The 16,042-nt window shown below is 41.8% G+C and overlaps 1 protein-coding gene across 1 annotated transcript; it reads right to left on the bottom strand.

The window, feature by feature from the left end:
* Positions 1 to 7,810: 7,810 nt before the first annotated feature.
* On the bottom strand, positions 7,811 to 8,207 carry LOC134299951 (large ribosomal subunit protein P1). The gene has a single exon (XM_062984248.1). It carries the CDS (start codon positions 8,193 to 8,195, stop codon positions 7,854 to 7,856), a length of 342 nt encoding a protein of 113 aa, XP_062840318.1. The 5' UTR covers positions 8,196 to 8,207; the 3' UTR covers positions 7,811 to 7,853.
* Positions 8,208 to 16,042: the final 7,835 nt, after the last annotated feature.

Below are 16,042 nucleotides of genomic sequence, written 5' to 3'. Positions count from 1 at the left end.
AAGAGGCTGAAGTGTCCTACGAAGGGAAATTTTCTCAATGTGATGAGGTTGATTGCCTGAGTTCCCAACTTTCAGGACCCTTTTGCCTCTTTTTGACCACGGAGAGCTATGCATGATAACCAGAAGTAGTTTAACTCATGTGATGAGCTCGGTGCCTCTCCATGTTTGAAAAGAGGCGGAAGTGTCCTACGACGGGAAATTTCTCAATGTGATAAGGTCCTGAAGCTTACAGTATGGACATGCAAACTGAAGACAGCAGTGTTTTCTATTGTCACTTCTTAAGGCTTTCTTGTTGTTTTGTCATATTATTCTTAGCCAAAAAGAAAAATCAGAGGGGGGGACTAGTTAGACGCTGCCTTTTAACATTGAGTGATACTGCTCCCTGTTGAAAGCTTCCCATCTTATGCGTGAACAGATACCATAGGTTAGCTGTTCGTACTACAAAAGAAGTATTTTTGTCTTCCTTGCATTTCCGCCAGTCAGCTTCATTAAATGAACCTTGTCTTTGATATGGACAAAAGTATCAATTTCTCTATGCCCCCCTACTAATCTTTTTCTAAATGAAAAAGCTCTCTATGAAGCTTTCTTCATAGAGGCGTTTCCCCAGTGCCTTGATCATTTAGCTTACCTCTCTCTGTACTTTTTCCAGCTGTATTGTGTTATTTTTATGTCATGGTGACCAGAACTGTCCACAGTATTTGAAATGGAGTTTGCACTCTGGTTTCATATAGTTCTATTAAAATAGCAACAACTTTATTTTTTATCCTGTTCATAAAGGTTGTTAATATGCAGTCCACCTTTTCATTACTATTGTACGCTGCAGTGACATATTCACAGCGAAGTTAGCATCCCTCCCTATAACACACATAAAGTGTATTGCTTTACTCTCCCACTGAACCATATTTGTTTGTAGCCATTTTAAAATATCCGCACAATGGAGGATCTTCTCACAGTGACACCAGAGGCTCTCCAAGTGGCCAGCTTCTGGTCAAAGGAAATCTAGTATAATGCCAAGTTTTTAACTTTGTTTGTGTATTTAAATACCTTATAACCGTATCCTTAATTTGCTTCTGACACAATGAATAAGCTAACACAGCATATTCCAGGTAGCACTTTCACCATGTGACAACCTTCTTCTACCATTTAGTGAGACCACCACCCTGAATCTATAATACTAATGACTGCATCACAAAAATAATGAATGTATCCCTTGCTAAGGAGCCCCCCATGGCGCAACGGGTTACATTGTTGAGCTGCTGAACTTGCTGACCAAAAGGTCACCGGTTTGAATCCGGAGAGTGGGGTGAGCTCCTGCTATTAGCCCCAGCTTCTGCCAACCTAGCAGTTCAAAAACATGCAAATGTGAGTAGATCAGTAGGTACCGCTCCGGCAGGAAGGTAATGGCAAGTCATGCAAGCCACATGACCTAGGAGGCATCTATGGACAACGCTGGCTTTTCGGCTTAGAAATGGAGATGAACACCAACCCCAGAGTTGGACACGACTGGACTTAATGTCAGGAGGAAACCCTAACCCTATCCCTTGCTATGTTACAGTTTCCATGCTTATTTACCCCTCAGTTTATACCCTTGTTATTGAAGAAAATAAATAAACCGCACATAACATGTGCAAAGTTTCTAATTTGTAACACTTTCTGAGTCCAGGGCTGAATGTCTATAAAGGAGAAAGCAATCTTACTGAGCCAAAGCAGACCTAGACGTGATTAGCACCTTAAAGGGAGGCCGTCTGGAAACACAGCCTTAAATCCCTTTGTGGAAGGGGGAGGGAGGGACATTAATGTCATAAATAAATACAAAAGTATAGACTGTTCTCCCTTGCTATCTATTTCAAATCATTCAGAAGTCACTACATTTTTAGGGGATTGTCAAGTCTTGTCCACCAGAGGTAGCCACCCTCCTCTTGTTCTCATGGTCATTTCTCCTCGGATGAAAGAGGTGCATAGCGATATCTTGCGCTTGCCATGAATTGTTGATTGGCTTTCTCAAGTTACATCAGCCTCTTACTCATTTCTTTGGACATGCAAATATGTTTAGAGTTCAAAAGTTATTATCCCAGGATCTCTAATCAACTAAATAGGCATTTGGTTTGATCTGTTGGGTCTTTGACTTTGCTGTCCATATATTTCTCTGGGCCTCCCTTGGCTTTACACAGTCCTCCTCTTCAATATTTATGTTTCAAGTGATAAGAGCTTATGCAAGAATGCTGCTTCTTTGTAGTCTTGAAGCAAACAGCTTGTAAAACTGCCATATCCTCCCTGCCCTTGGCAGGCCTTCTGTGCCCCATGGGAAAACAAACTGATCTATCCCTCTGAGTCATAATGCTGAGAGAGGAAGGCATGCCCAGGAATAACTAGGAGCAAAGATCGGACAAAAGTTCAAACATAGGTTTTCCCAGCCTGCTGACCACACAACTGCTTCAGGTTCATGAGGCTTCAGTGCCTAATGGGTTGGGTGCTTGTTCCAAGAAGTCTTCTCTTGTTTTGCTTGATACAACTTGGGGAATTGCCCTGAAGACCCACCACAGAGAGCAGATGTGTCTAGTGTCCGTTGTTTCACATCTAAACTTAGCAGTTCTGCTCCCAGGCAGGGGCCTGCCTGGCAATTGCATTTCCTATTCTGGAAACCTTTGCTCCTCTGTCTGGATGTTTGTACAAGGACTACTTATGCTTGCTCAGTCTCAAGGTCCAAGACATTTTGCTGCCTGTGAGGAAGAAAAGGATACCCCACAATTTCATTTCAAAATGTTGATTGGGTTAGCAATTGAATTGCTTTTCAACACTGGTACAAAAGAGAAAAGGGCTCTTCTACACAGGTCCTAAAGTGCGGACGAAACTAGAATAAAAGGGGAGAGTGGTTAGATGACATTTGATGAAAATGCACACTGGATCACATTAACACCTGAAAAACACGTGTTAAAATTGTGCGCTTAAAAATCCGATTTCAGCCAAAAAATGAACATATTCACTTGAATGTATATTTATGCAGTCAAGAAAAACACATAAGTTCATTGCTATATGCTTGTGTGGATTGCTCCAGTGCAGATGCACATTTTAAAATCCCAAAACAGTTGATGAGGGTTGTAAACAAATAGAGCCAAAGAGAGTGAAAAGGTAAAACAATACAACCTTGTTGGTCAGGAATTTTGGATATGACATTTGCTAAATGGTTGACTTATAAATTTTATGGTAAAGGAAATGATACTTGTTCAGGCTTTTGTGGCGGGGCTATGTGTTTGTAAAATGTTCATTGTTTTGTATTCTGTTTCACTGCAAGTTATTAATGTATGTAAATAAAAATATATTTTTTAAAAAAAACAACAAATAGAGCCATGGACACACAGGTGGCTAAATGGGAGCACAACTGGAAAGCAATTTTCATTAGAACACTCTGTAAGCATTTGTTCTGATGTTTATGAAATTAAACAGAGCTTGAATTTACACAATGGGCACCAGCATGGCAGATTAGTGACCCCAAATGGAAATGGGGTTCAAGAGGACAAAAATAAAGGCAGTAGGAGGGTGAGGAGAGATAATGACAAGAAATCTTCTTGTGTGCACATTCAGATATCTGCTTCAACGCTTATGAATTCTAGCACATCTCAGATAGTTAATTTTTTAAAAAAAACTTCAGGCCGATGTTTTGTGTCTGTCTTGTGGATTTCTAAAATCCACTACAGCCAAACCTGTCAGGACACCAAGGGAGCATTTAGCTCCGTGAAAGCTCCGTGTCTGGACTCTACTCAAGGTATTGTGATTTTCAAACCCACTTATTTGTCCTGGATTATGAGGATGTGTGGAATGGCCCTTAGATGGGGAAGGACAAGTTGACATAGGGCTCTTCTACACTGGCCCAAATGCAAAGAAACTAAAGACCTTTGGAGGGAAGAATTCCCCCTTCCCCTCTTCCAAGTTCTGTACTTGCATTTTCCAGTCTCCAGGAAGATAGGGCATACCTCCTGGCTTCTCTGGAGGCTTTCCTTTGTTTTTAAAAGCTAAAGAGGGGTGTCAAGGGGGAGGCTGGTATTGCCATCTCTCTTTTACAAATTATCTGAGCCAGGTGGGAGGTAAGATAGCTGTAGGAACTTCCTGCTGGGATCCCGAATGGAGACCCCAGGAGACTGTTCCATTGCCTCCATACCTGTAAAGATCCAGATTTTTCAGTAAGATCCGAACTTTTTCAGGCATCTTTTAAACCTGGATAATCAGGTTTATTCCATCTTGAAACAGATTAGCCTGAGACATAATCTGGATGCCTCAGGTTAATCTGTTTCCTATTCCACATTATGTGGGCTGTGTAGATGGGGTCCTAGATTTTTTTTTTATCTCCAGCACCTATAATCTATTACCTGAGGTGGCTCTCCCACTCTGCCTAATATTAGGACCATCTTGTCACAAGGTTAATGTTAAACATATCTGGAATATCTCTAATTCGTAATTACTTGTGTATTGCAGGACAGAGCAGTAGCACTGAAAACCCATTTCAGAAGTGAACGCTGACTAAAATAAGCCTTGTGTGAAGCTGCCCACTTTTCTTCTGTCATGACATTGCTTCCTACTATGTGATAGAAGGTAGTTTTATTAGTCTGTGTGTGGTTGTTTACAAAATCCAGTATGGCCTCTGTAACTCCTTCTCAAGGGTGTGCTTGCAATACATGGCTTTGCCTGTGTGCCTTCCACCCATCAGAAATGCATTGCCTTTTTTCTGTTGCTCCCATTATTGACTATCAGCATCCCCAATTCAGACATCACATTTGCCAATCAATTATATTTACTCATACAACTAAAAAGCACTGTTTCTTTTTTTAAAAAAAATCAGGACAGTTATATTGTAAAATTGTTGCAGTTCAGTTTTTACATATTGTCCTCTCCTTTTTTTCAAATCTATTGTGATATATGTGTTTGTATGTATGATAAATCTTTAAAAAATCAATTGCTTCCCTAAGGTATGCATACTTGTAATCATTATGTGGCAATGCCTGCATTGCAGTTTTTTCAAAATGACTTCTCCAAAGCACAGATTTCTTAACAGTTTGTTTTGGTAATACACCACTTTTATGCATGCAACATTTTACAACATAATAATTCAGTTTCACTGGAAGTTAAAATCAAAATAAAGAGGTACAGACACATACATAAACTGTAATAACAAAATGTATGGGGACATAACATATCTCCTGAAAATATTTCATTTATAGGGTTGCTGTGAGTTTTCCCGGCTATATGGCCATGTTCCAGAAGCATTCTCTCCTGATGTTTCACCCACATCTATGGCAGGCATCCTCAGAGGTTGTGAGGTCTGTTGGAAACTAGGCAAATGAGGTTTATATATCTGTGGAATGTCCAGGATGGGAGAAAGAACTCTTGTCAGTTTGAGGCAAGTGTGAATATTGCAATTGGCCACTTTGATTAGCACTGAATAGCCTTGCAGCTTCAAAGCCTGGCTGGTAGCTGCCTGGAGGAAACCTTTGTTGGGAAATGTTGGCTGACCTTGATTGTTTCCTGTCTGGAATTCCCCTGTTTTCTAAGTGTTGTTCTTTATTTACTGTCCTGATTTGAGAGGTTATTTTTTTAATACAGGTCGCTAGATTTTATTCATTTTCATGGTTTCCTCATTTCTGTTGAAATTGTCCACATGCTTGTGGATTTCAATGGCTTCTCTGTGTAGTCTGACATGGTGGTTGTTAAAGTGGTCCAGCATTTCAGTTTCTGTGTTCTCAAATAATATACTGTGTCCAGGTTGGTTCATCAAGTGGCTAACTAAACAGATATCTATAAATCTAGTATAAACACAAGGTTGTCCTGTTGCTATAGTCTCACTTGTTATTACTGGGTGCTAGTATAGCATATCTATTATGTTGTCTCTTTAAATATAGCCTATAAATCTTCTAAAGACACTAGTTCAAATACATGCAGCAAGCAACCTGAAGAAGGGATACTTTTCCTGAAAGGATAAAAGCACCCGGGAACCCTTGTTGTTTTCCTGATCACGTTCCTGATCATCACGTACAGTAAAACCCCGCTCATTCGAGCCCCGCTCGTCCGAGCCTCCGTGTAATCCAAGCAGGTGAATGGGGAGGGCCGCAAAGGCCCTCCCCATTCACCTGCTCGCTGGCGTGCGTGTTGCTAGGTAGATAGCAAGGTACCTAGCAACACGCAGGGGTCACCTCCCAAGGGGTGAGCACCCCGTGCGTGTTGCTAGGTAGCTTGCTATCTGCCTAGCAACACACATGGCCGGTTCCTTCGCCACTCCGGGCGCCTGTGTTGCCGGCCCCCGGTGTGACGAAGGAGCTGAGGCGCGAGCGTGCGGGTGAACGGGAAGGGCTTTTGAGGCCCTCCCCCTTCACCCGCTCAATGGCTGACACAAACTTGGAGCCAGGGAAGCAGGAAGTGTGTCTCTTCCCTGGCTCCAGGCCTCCGCCAAAGGGAGAGAGAGCCTCTTTGTTCGGCAGGTGCTTGGAGGAAGCACCCACCGAACGAAGAGGCTTTGGTGGAGGCTTGGAGCCAGGGAAGCGGGAGTCGCTTCCCTGGCTCCAAGCCTCCACCAAATGGAGAGAGAGCCCCTTCGTTTGGCGGGTGCTTGGAGGAAGCACCCGCCGAATGAAGAAGCTTTCTCCCTTTGGTGGCCACTTGGAGCCAGAGAAGCGACACCCGCTTCCCTGGCTCCAAGCCACCGCCAAAGGGAGAACAAGGAACCTGGTAATCTGAGTGATCCGGGTTGACCGAGCTGAGGCCGCCCGTTTAACTCGGACTACCGAGGTTCTACTGTACTTGTAAAGACTTTTTACAACAGTTTGAACTCACACGGACTATACTGGATTAATTTAAAGTTATGACTACAAAACCTTGGAGGAACCTATGAGTTATTTTGAAAAATATTCAAACATGAATATGATGTTTGTTATATCTTTGTAAAACATTCCTAAATGTGATTGATTGTTTCCCATGTTCTTTATTAATCGTTTACAGTCAGATTATGTGTATTATTCTATCTTGAATTACAAGTGAGACTATAGCAACAGGACAACCTGTTAGTCTACAATGCCTTTCATGCTCCTTGATTCGTGTTTGGGCATTACAGCATTTGGTGGTCCCTATGTAAACTTGTCCACAGCTGCATGCTACCCTGTTTCCCCAAAAATAAGACATCCCCAAAAAATAGGACCTAGTAGACGTTTTGCTGAATTGCTAAATGTAAGGCCTCCCCCGAAAGTAAGACCTAGCAAAGTTTTTATTTGGAAGCATGCCCGGCACCTGCCAAACAGAACACCAGGGCATGCAGGATTGGTAAATGTACATACCAGCTGTACATGAAAATAATGGTAGTAACAAGAAATTCTTGATAGGATTCACAGTTTGTCTGGTTATGTTGATTTGTGATGACAACTACTGTACATTCTTCTTCATGGAAAAATAAGACATCCCCTGAAAATAAGACCTAGCACATCTTTGGGAGCAAGAATTAATATAAGACACTGTCTTATTTTCGGGGAAACACAGTATACAGTAGACTCCTGCAGAAGTTAGCAGATCCCTCTTGTCTTTTGCTGAACGTAGCATTTGCTGGATTTGTAGGAAACACAACCTACAAACTATCTACAGACCCACTAAGAAAATCCAAGGAATGCTATAATCAGGATATAGGTTTCCTATCTCAGAGTGAAACTATGGCATTCCTATAAAACTGTCATTCAGGAATGTGTGTATGCATACATACATGTGTGTTCAGAGAGACAGTTGGAAATGGAACGCCCTCTTCACATTCTTTTTTTTTTTTTTTCAAAATCAAGTCAGATTTTATTTACACTTTTGTATTTTATTAGAGTACAAAAGCTGGCTTAGTCAAAGAGACCAAAACCCATGTCGTCATCAGATTCTTCCGACTCTTCTTTTTTCTCTTCCTCTTTCTTTTCCTCAGCAGGAGCAGCACCGCCAGCTGGGGCCCCTCCACCTGCAGGGGCCGCAGCAGCCGGGGCCCCACCGCCGACTCCTACGTTGCAGATGAGGCTTCCAATGTCAATATTGGCCAAGGCCTTTGCAAAGAGGCCAGGCCAGAAGGGTTCGACATTGACTCCTGCTGCTTTGATCAGGGCGTTGATTTTGTCCTCCGTGACGGTGACTTCGTCGTCGTGGAGGATGAGGGCGGAGTAGATGCAGGCGAGCTCGGATACAGAGGCCATGGCGGGTCCGAAGGGGGAATATAGGGTGCGGTGTGTCAGGAAAAATGCTCCTGGAGAAGGAGAGCATTGTCAGCCCCTAGAGGAGTTGGAGTTGGAAGAGGAGGAGGAGGAGGAGGAGGAGGAGGGAAGGGGAAGGAGAAAGAGACCCCCAAAGCGCATCTAGTCCATATCCCATCAGCCAAGCAGAAACTGACAATCAAAGCCATCCCGACAGATTGCCATCCAGCCTCTATTTTACAACCTCCAAAGAGGGTTAATCACTACAGAAGTGGAGTGCTTGTGCTATTCAAGTGTCAGTACTGTTATAATCATTAAACTTTGCACAGATTATTCATTCAGTTGCAGTAATGACCACTAAAATGGATATGTTCCTAATTAAGAAAAATACACCTGTTGACACTGACGTTTGCGGTGAACCCCATGGAGAGACTAGAGAAGAAACTAAAACATGGTTTGATGTGGCGATGTTCCAGAAACCAAAAGGACTTATATCAGATATACAAAATTCTACTGACTTGCCACACGGAAGAGGAAGTAGTAAAAGACTCGATGATTCGATGGGCTCCAAACATAGGCCAAGAGATAAAAATGGCCCAATGGGAAAAGATATGGAAGAGAATGAATTACACGGCATGTCAAAACATAAAAGAAAATGTCAACAAAATGAATGGCAACCAACAATCCAACATCTCAATGTAAAATTAATCTAAAAATGTATATAGGGGAATTTATAAGACTGTAGACCAGGAGGAAATGGATATTAATTTAGAACCTAGGTCGGATACCATTATATTTACTATTTAAATAGAAGATTGTGACCCCTTAAATATATATACATATATATAAAATCTGAGAAGTGATTATGGAACACTAATAGCTGGAAAGTATTGCAATGTATGCAACAAACACTTATAAATATATATCTATTTGAATAAATATTTTTTTAAAGAAACTAAACAAGAATGAAGCGTTGTACATAAGAAGCGTAAAGGAAAAATTTCCAAATGCCATATATACATACAATAACACTATGTAATACGATTTTTGTTCTTGGGTTATAAATGTCATTTCCTAATTGGTTCTATCATTAAAAACATGGGAAAAGTTTACTAAAATGCTAAAACTTTGTTTTTGTGGGACATCCTGCAGCACATTTTGCAATAGTTTTTCAATGAATCTCTCATCGAGTCTCAACCAATTCAACATAGTTTGTGGCAGCCACAAAAATGAAGTTTCTGGAGTATAACAACTATGTTCAAAGTATGTACTGCACTATTAAACAGGAAAAAATAGCTTCAACCCAGGAACAATTATTTTTATTTTTGTTACATAGTGTTTGAGAAGGGGGAAACTCTTATAAGGGGTTATTTAACCACTGGTTTGCTAGTAAAACTGAATTACAGTGTCGCGAAGGGATGCTTGTCTAAAAAGCATGTCACCAACATGAAAAGTTTGAAAAGCTCTGTTTTAAGCCCAGAATAAAATGTAATAATCGTAGGCTAAAAATATTATTGTGATGTTTAATTTAAGCCTTTTAATTCTTGTGGATTTATTTGCAAGCCCACTTGTGTCCCTGGCTGTTTATCTGAGTATATGTGTTTCCTTGCCAGGATTTTTCAGCCACCTGGACAGCCTAGACTTATACCGAGCAGAACTGCTGTGAGTTTAATGTTACCCAAGTGAGTGGTCAAAGCAAAAGGTACAACAGGCCAGAAAAAGGGGGAAAGAATAAGAAAAAAGGAAGTAATGGAGTGCTGTCTGGGGAACATAAAAAGGCTTTTGGTTCATGTTTTGGGCCAAAGAGTAAGGGCAGGGCCCTGGAGACAGGCAGATGAAAGAGAAACCTTCTGGTGTTCGTTTTGAAACGGCTTCTTCTGACATCCTAGTTCCTGAGAAATCCTTGAGCCAAGGAAGGCAAAGGGGAGAGGGGATGCCCTTGTTATCAAGAAAGAAAACAGAGCTGGCTTGATTAATGTGGACAACAAACACTGTCGGGAATGAAAGCTGGAAAATTTGGCTGCAATATTTTTCTTCTTCTTAAAATCCGTATATGTTTATTTCAATCAACTCTACTCTGGGCTTTTTTTTTCTGAAAGGTTTCCAGAAAAGAATAGAGTTCAATACAGTCCTTTCTCTCATGCTCACAATTCTCAAAAGATCCAACACAACAGGAAAAGGGGTTTGGGAAGGGCTGTGGGTACTACATACACAAACATAAAAAGAGCCATGTTGGATCAGACCAAAGTCCCATTTCATCTAGCATTCTGTTCCCACAGTATCCAACCACAGGCTGACGGGAATAACCAAGACAAGACATGGCCACAAAATCACTTCCCATCTGTACGTCCCAGCAACTGGTGGCTAATCTATTCAGGATTGAAAATGTATTTCAGATAGTGTTGTGCTTTCGTATGGAATTGCTGTTTGTTTTGTGTAGTTTCATTCGTGTTGTCTCATTTTCGTATTTGTGTCCTGCTAACGAAAACGGGCAGCCTAAACTACACGAATTTTCGTCTCGCTAATGAAAAAAACAAAAATTTTCAGACCATTAGCTGCAATGGGAGGGCTTCCAAGCCTCACCCCCCCCCCCCCACTCAGTTTTTGGGCGAGAGGGGTGAAAATCGCCACACATTGAGACATTTCGACCCCTTTTAGCCCACTGACAGGAGAAGGAGAAGGAAAAACACAAGGGAGATGGGAAGGAGAAAAACTTGGAATGTTTTTAAAAAGAAATTGGATGCAAAACCACAAAACACAATAAGAATCAAAACAGAAAGTACTGGAAAGTTTTGCTATTTCCAAAGTTTTTTTTCCTACCTGGATAAGGCCTAAACACATTCCAAATGAGTTCCAGTCAGCCCTCCATATTAATGGATTCTATAGACACAGATTCAACCATCCATGGCTAGAAAATACACCCCCCTTTTTAAAAAAAAAAAAAAAAAAACCTCTAAAAAGCAAATCTTGATTTTGCCATTTTATATAAGAGAGACTCTTTTTATAGGCTATTGTATAGAATGGAACTTAAGATTCATGGTTTGGTATTTCCCGGTGGCACAGCAGGTTAAACTACTGAGCTGCTGAACTTGTTTGAATCCTGAATGGTTCGAATCTGGTGAGCGGGGTGAATTCCCACTGTTAGCCCCAGCTTCTGCCAACCTAGCAGTTCAAAAACATGCAAATGTGAGTAGATTAATAGGTACTGTTCCAGTGGGAGCCCTGGGTGGCGCAGTGGGCTAAACCCTTGTGCAGGCAGGACTGATGACTTGAAGGTTGGGTTGCTGACCTGAAGGTTGCTAGTTCGAATCCAAACCGGGGAGAGCGTGGATCAGCTCCATCAGGTCCACCTCCATGCGGAGACACGAGAGAAGCCTCCCACAAGGATGGTAAAAACATCAAAAATATCTGTGCGTCCACTGGGCAACATCCTTGCAGACGACCAATTCTCTCACACCAGAAGTGACTTGCAGTTTCTCAAGTTGCTCCTGACATGAAGAAAAATAAGTGGGAAGGTAACGGCGCTCCATGCAGTCATGCCAGTCAACAGACAACACCGGCTCTTCATCTTAGAAATGGAGATGAGCACCAACCCCCAGAGTTGGACAAGACTAGACTTAATGTCAGGGAAAAACTTTACTTTTGCCCATGGATCCTGGATACACACCCCAACAGATACCAAGGGACCAGGCCTGTAGCGAGGGGGTGGTTTTAGGGGTTCAAACCCCCCCCCCCCCCAAATTTTCAAGTTATAAAAAAAATCTCGTTTACTCATGAATTTTAACTGGTTAACCAAATCCCCATGCTAAGTCTATGAGATGCAAAACATTAAGAGTCCCTCCAGGCACTATCTCAAGCAGATATTGACAGGTTTGTAGCGGGGAGGGGTATGTGCTAGGGGTTCAACCCCCCCCCCCTGAAATTTTCAAAACCCCTCCTGAAATTTTTTTCTGGCTATGGCCCTGCAAGGGAGCTCTGTATTTTACAAGATACTCAAATCTGCAAATACGTGATGTACCAGTATATGAAAATATAAATATAACTTTTTAAAAAGTGCTATAAAAGTGCATATGTGCCTGTTCTGAACAGTAAAAAAATGAAATCCTAGGGACTGCAGTTCATTCCAATCCAGCTGGCGAGACAGTACTGAATTTCATGCTAATGAAAGACCTAAGTGCACTCTACTGGCACACTCCCTTATTCTGATGTTATACTTGCGTGCGGCTCACTAAAACAATTTCAGAGTTGGGCATGCCAGGGAATTCCCTGGATTAAAAATAATCTGAAGCCTATTCAGGAGAGGACAGGAACATGATGCCATGTAGACTCTATCTGAAATTCAAAGGCACACAAACTCTGGAGGGTAGTGTAGAGAAGCAAATCCAGAAGCGCTGACTAACTGAGCACTCCTTGTAGAAGGTTTAGCTTTTATTGATTGAGGTGCGATGGGAACTCGACACTGGATTCCAGGTATGATCACACCATAGGTGCACAGCATTACAGCGCAGCCAGTTCTGTTTTCTTTTCTTATAATGTCTTACATCGAGGGTTCTCAAACTTTTTCAGCCATGGAGCCCTTTTTGAAGCAAAAGTTCCTCATGGAGCCCCAAAAATGTTTATATTTTATATTATATATAATGTATATATATCAGGCATGGGCCAGGTCAGTGGCAGATGAATGGAGAGTGTTTGTGTGAACTCATTCACACAGTGAGGGGGAAAAGGGAAAGAATAAACAATATTTATTTATTTATTTATTTTATTTAATGCATTTATATCCTGCCCTTCTCACCCTGAAGGGTACTTTGGGTTTGGGCCATCCAACCCAAAGACATCTACTAAAGATGTTTACATAACCATCAAGGGATCTCATAAATCAGCTTAGCAACTCAAAGGCCCCCCCCCAAACATTGAGGCAATTGTTCTCTGCTATCAACTTCATTGGGCCAGCCATGTTATCCTGTCCTATCGCTGTCTCCCAAAGCAGTTACTTTATCCTCAATTTAAGAACGGAAAACGTTGGGCAAGAAAACTGATTCCAAGACTGGCTTAAAGCAAACTTTGAAATATGTGGTGTAAATACCAAGAAGTGGTAAGCCCTGTCCCTTGAGCATTGTAATTGGAAGTCAACTGTTACCAACAGTGCTATGGATTTTGAAGAAGTGCAATTACAGGGCAAAAGAGAGAAACGTGCCAAGAGGAAGGAGCATCGGGCAAAACGTTGCCTTCCATCTGGAAATCTATGTCCTTAATGTGAAAGACCATGTGAATCCAGAATAGGTCTTCATGGTCATTTATTGATTCCACCACCAAGACTCTATCCTTGAAAGATAATCATACTCTGCCATGAGTGATTTCCTAATAATCATAGAATTATAGAGTTGGAAGAGACCTTGTGGGCCATCCAGTCCAACCCTGTGCCAAGAAGCAGGGAATTTACATTCAAAGCACTCCTGACAGATGGCCATCTAGCCTCTGCTTAAAAGCCTCTAAAGAAGGAGCCTCCACCACAGTCCGGGGCAGAGAGGTCCACTGCTGAACAGCTCTCACAGTGAGGAAATTCTTCCTGATGTTCAGATGGAATCTCCTTTCCTGTAGTTTGAAGTCGTTGTGCTGCATCTTAATCTCCAGGGCAGCAGAAAACAAGCTTGCTCCCTCCTCCCTATGACTTCCCCTCACGTATTTATAGATGGCCATCATGTCACCTCTCAGCCTTCTCTTCTGCAAGCTAAACATGCCCAGCTCTTTAAGCCTCTCCTCATAGGGCTTGTTCTCCAAACTCTTGATCATTTTAGTTGCCCACCTCTGGACACTTTCCAACTTGTCAACATCTCCTTTAAATTGCGGTGCCCAGAATTGAACACAGTATTCCAGGTGTGGACTGACCAAGGCAGAATAGATGGGTAGAATGACTTTCCTGGATCTAGACAATATACTCCTTTTTATTCAGGCCAGAATCCCATTGATTTTTGGGTTGTTGTTTTTTTTGCCGCCACATGACGTTGTTGGCTCATGTTCATCTTCCTGTCCATGAAGACACCAAGATCTTTTTCACACGTACTGCTGTTGAGCCAGGCGTGCCCCATTTTGTATTTTTGCATTTCATTTTTTTCTGCCCAGGTGAAGTATCTTGCATTTATTCCTGTTCTCCCCCCCAAAAAAGGGAATTTTTATTAATCATTATTATTTTATAATGCGTAATCGTAGTTACCATACATTTTCCTTTTCCATTCCCTTCTCCCTCCCCACCCCCACCCCACCCCCTTCCCTGTTGACAACGTAAAACTTATTTTCTTGTTACATGAGCCTTCTTTCCATTCTTTCCAATTTTTTCTTCCAGATTTCGTCATATGGTTTAACAATCTGTAGCCATCTGCTAAATGGAGTCCATATTTCTTTAATTTTCTTCTGTTTGTCTGACCATGTTATTTTTGCTTCTTATAATGTCCATAATATCTAGCTGTATTTGATCCCACATATATTCATACGATTTTTCAAGTGTCAATTTCTTTTTATCCTTCCACCCACACGCTATTACTGCGTGTGCGGCTCTAAACATTATCATCATTAAGTCTTGGTCTTGGTCCTTAATTCTTCTATTCCCATATATGCCTATGAACAGAATTTGCATATTTATATCAAATTTTGTTTTAGTATGTAATTCAACATGGGTTAGAATTTGGTTCCAATTTTTTTTATCTCTTCACATTCCCACCATAGATGGGAGTACCATGCCTCCCTACTCCCACAATGCCAACATTTGGGATTTAGTCCCTGAATCATTTGTGCTAGCTGAATTTGTGTTCTGTACCACATTTGTCCCTGTTGAACTTCATTTTGTTAGTTTCGGCCCATCTCTCTAATCTGTTAAGATCGTTTTGAATTCTGCTCCTGTCTTCTGGAGTGTTAGCTATCCCTCCCAATTTGGTGTCATCTGCAAACTTGATGATCATCACAACAAGTCACAATTCGATGCCAAACATACAAACGTATATACAATAAAACAACATATACTTTAAAATCCCATAATTAAAACATAGCAATCATAAAACAATTAATTAAAATCACACAATCCAAAAATTTAGGGCCTTATAGGCTAAAGCACTTTGAATTATGCTAGGTAACAGACTGGCAGCCAGTGGAGCTGGCACAACAGGGGGTTGTATTCTCCCCATACTCCGCTCCAGTAAGGAACCTGGCTGCTGGGGAGAATGGAAGGAAAAAGGAAGAGGGGCCGACCAAGGGCAAGATGGATGGATAGTATCCTTGAAGTGACTGGCTTGACCTTGAGGGAGCTGGGGACAGCGATGGCTGACAGGAGGCTCTGGCGTGGACTGGTCCATGAGGTCACGAAGAGTCGGAGACGACTGCGTGAATTAAGAAGAAGAAGAGGTGGTGTCATGTCCTCCACTATAAACATACTGGCAGTTGAACTCTGGAGCATGTTCTTCCACAGGTTGAGTCTGTTGATTGACCTCCATGTCCCCAATCTCCATACTCCAGGACAATCCCCTCGCCAACTCCCTCAGTCACACAACATAGCCACAGAAATGGTCCCTTCACAACACTATGTTCCAACTACAGGATTGCCTTCTCCCATACAACCTACCCCGAACACTGAGGTCCTCTGGGGGGGGTGTCTGCTCCAGCCTGCCAGAACCCGAATGGCAACCATCACCCAGAGGACCTTTTCATCGGCCATGACTGTGGAACAACCTACTGGTATAGAAATTTGAGACACAAGTGAAGACCTATCTTTTCCAGCAGGCCTACCTAATGAATTTTAAACTTCCCTATGTCTAGCTTTAGTTTTGTGTATTTTAATATATATATTTATGGAAATATGTTTT

Source organism: Anolis carolinensis, chromosome 6 (assembly GCF_035594765.1).
Source record: "Anolis carolinensis isolate JA03-04 chromosome 6, rAnoCar3.1.pri, whole genome shotgun sequence".
Lineage (NCBI taxonomy): Eukaryota > Metazoa > Chordata > Lepidosauria > Squamata > Dactyloidae > Anolis > Anolis carolinensis.
The sequence above is the reverse complement of the archived record's forward strand: the minus strand, read 5'-3'. Positions and strand labels throughout refer to the sequence as shown.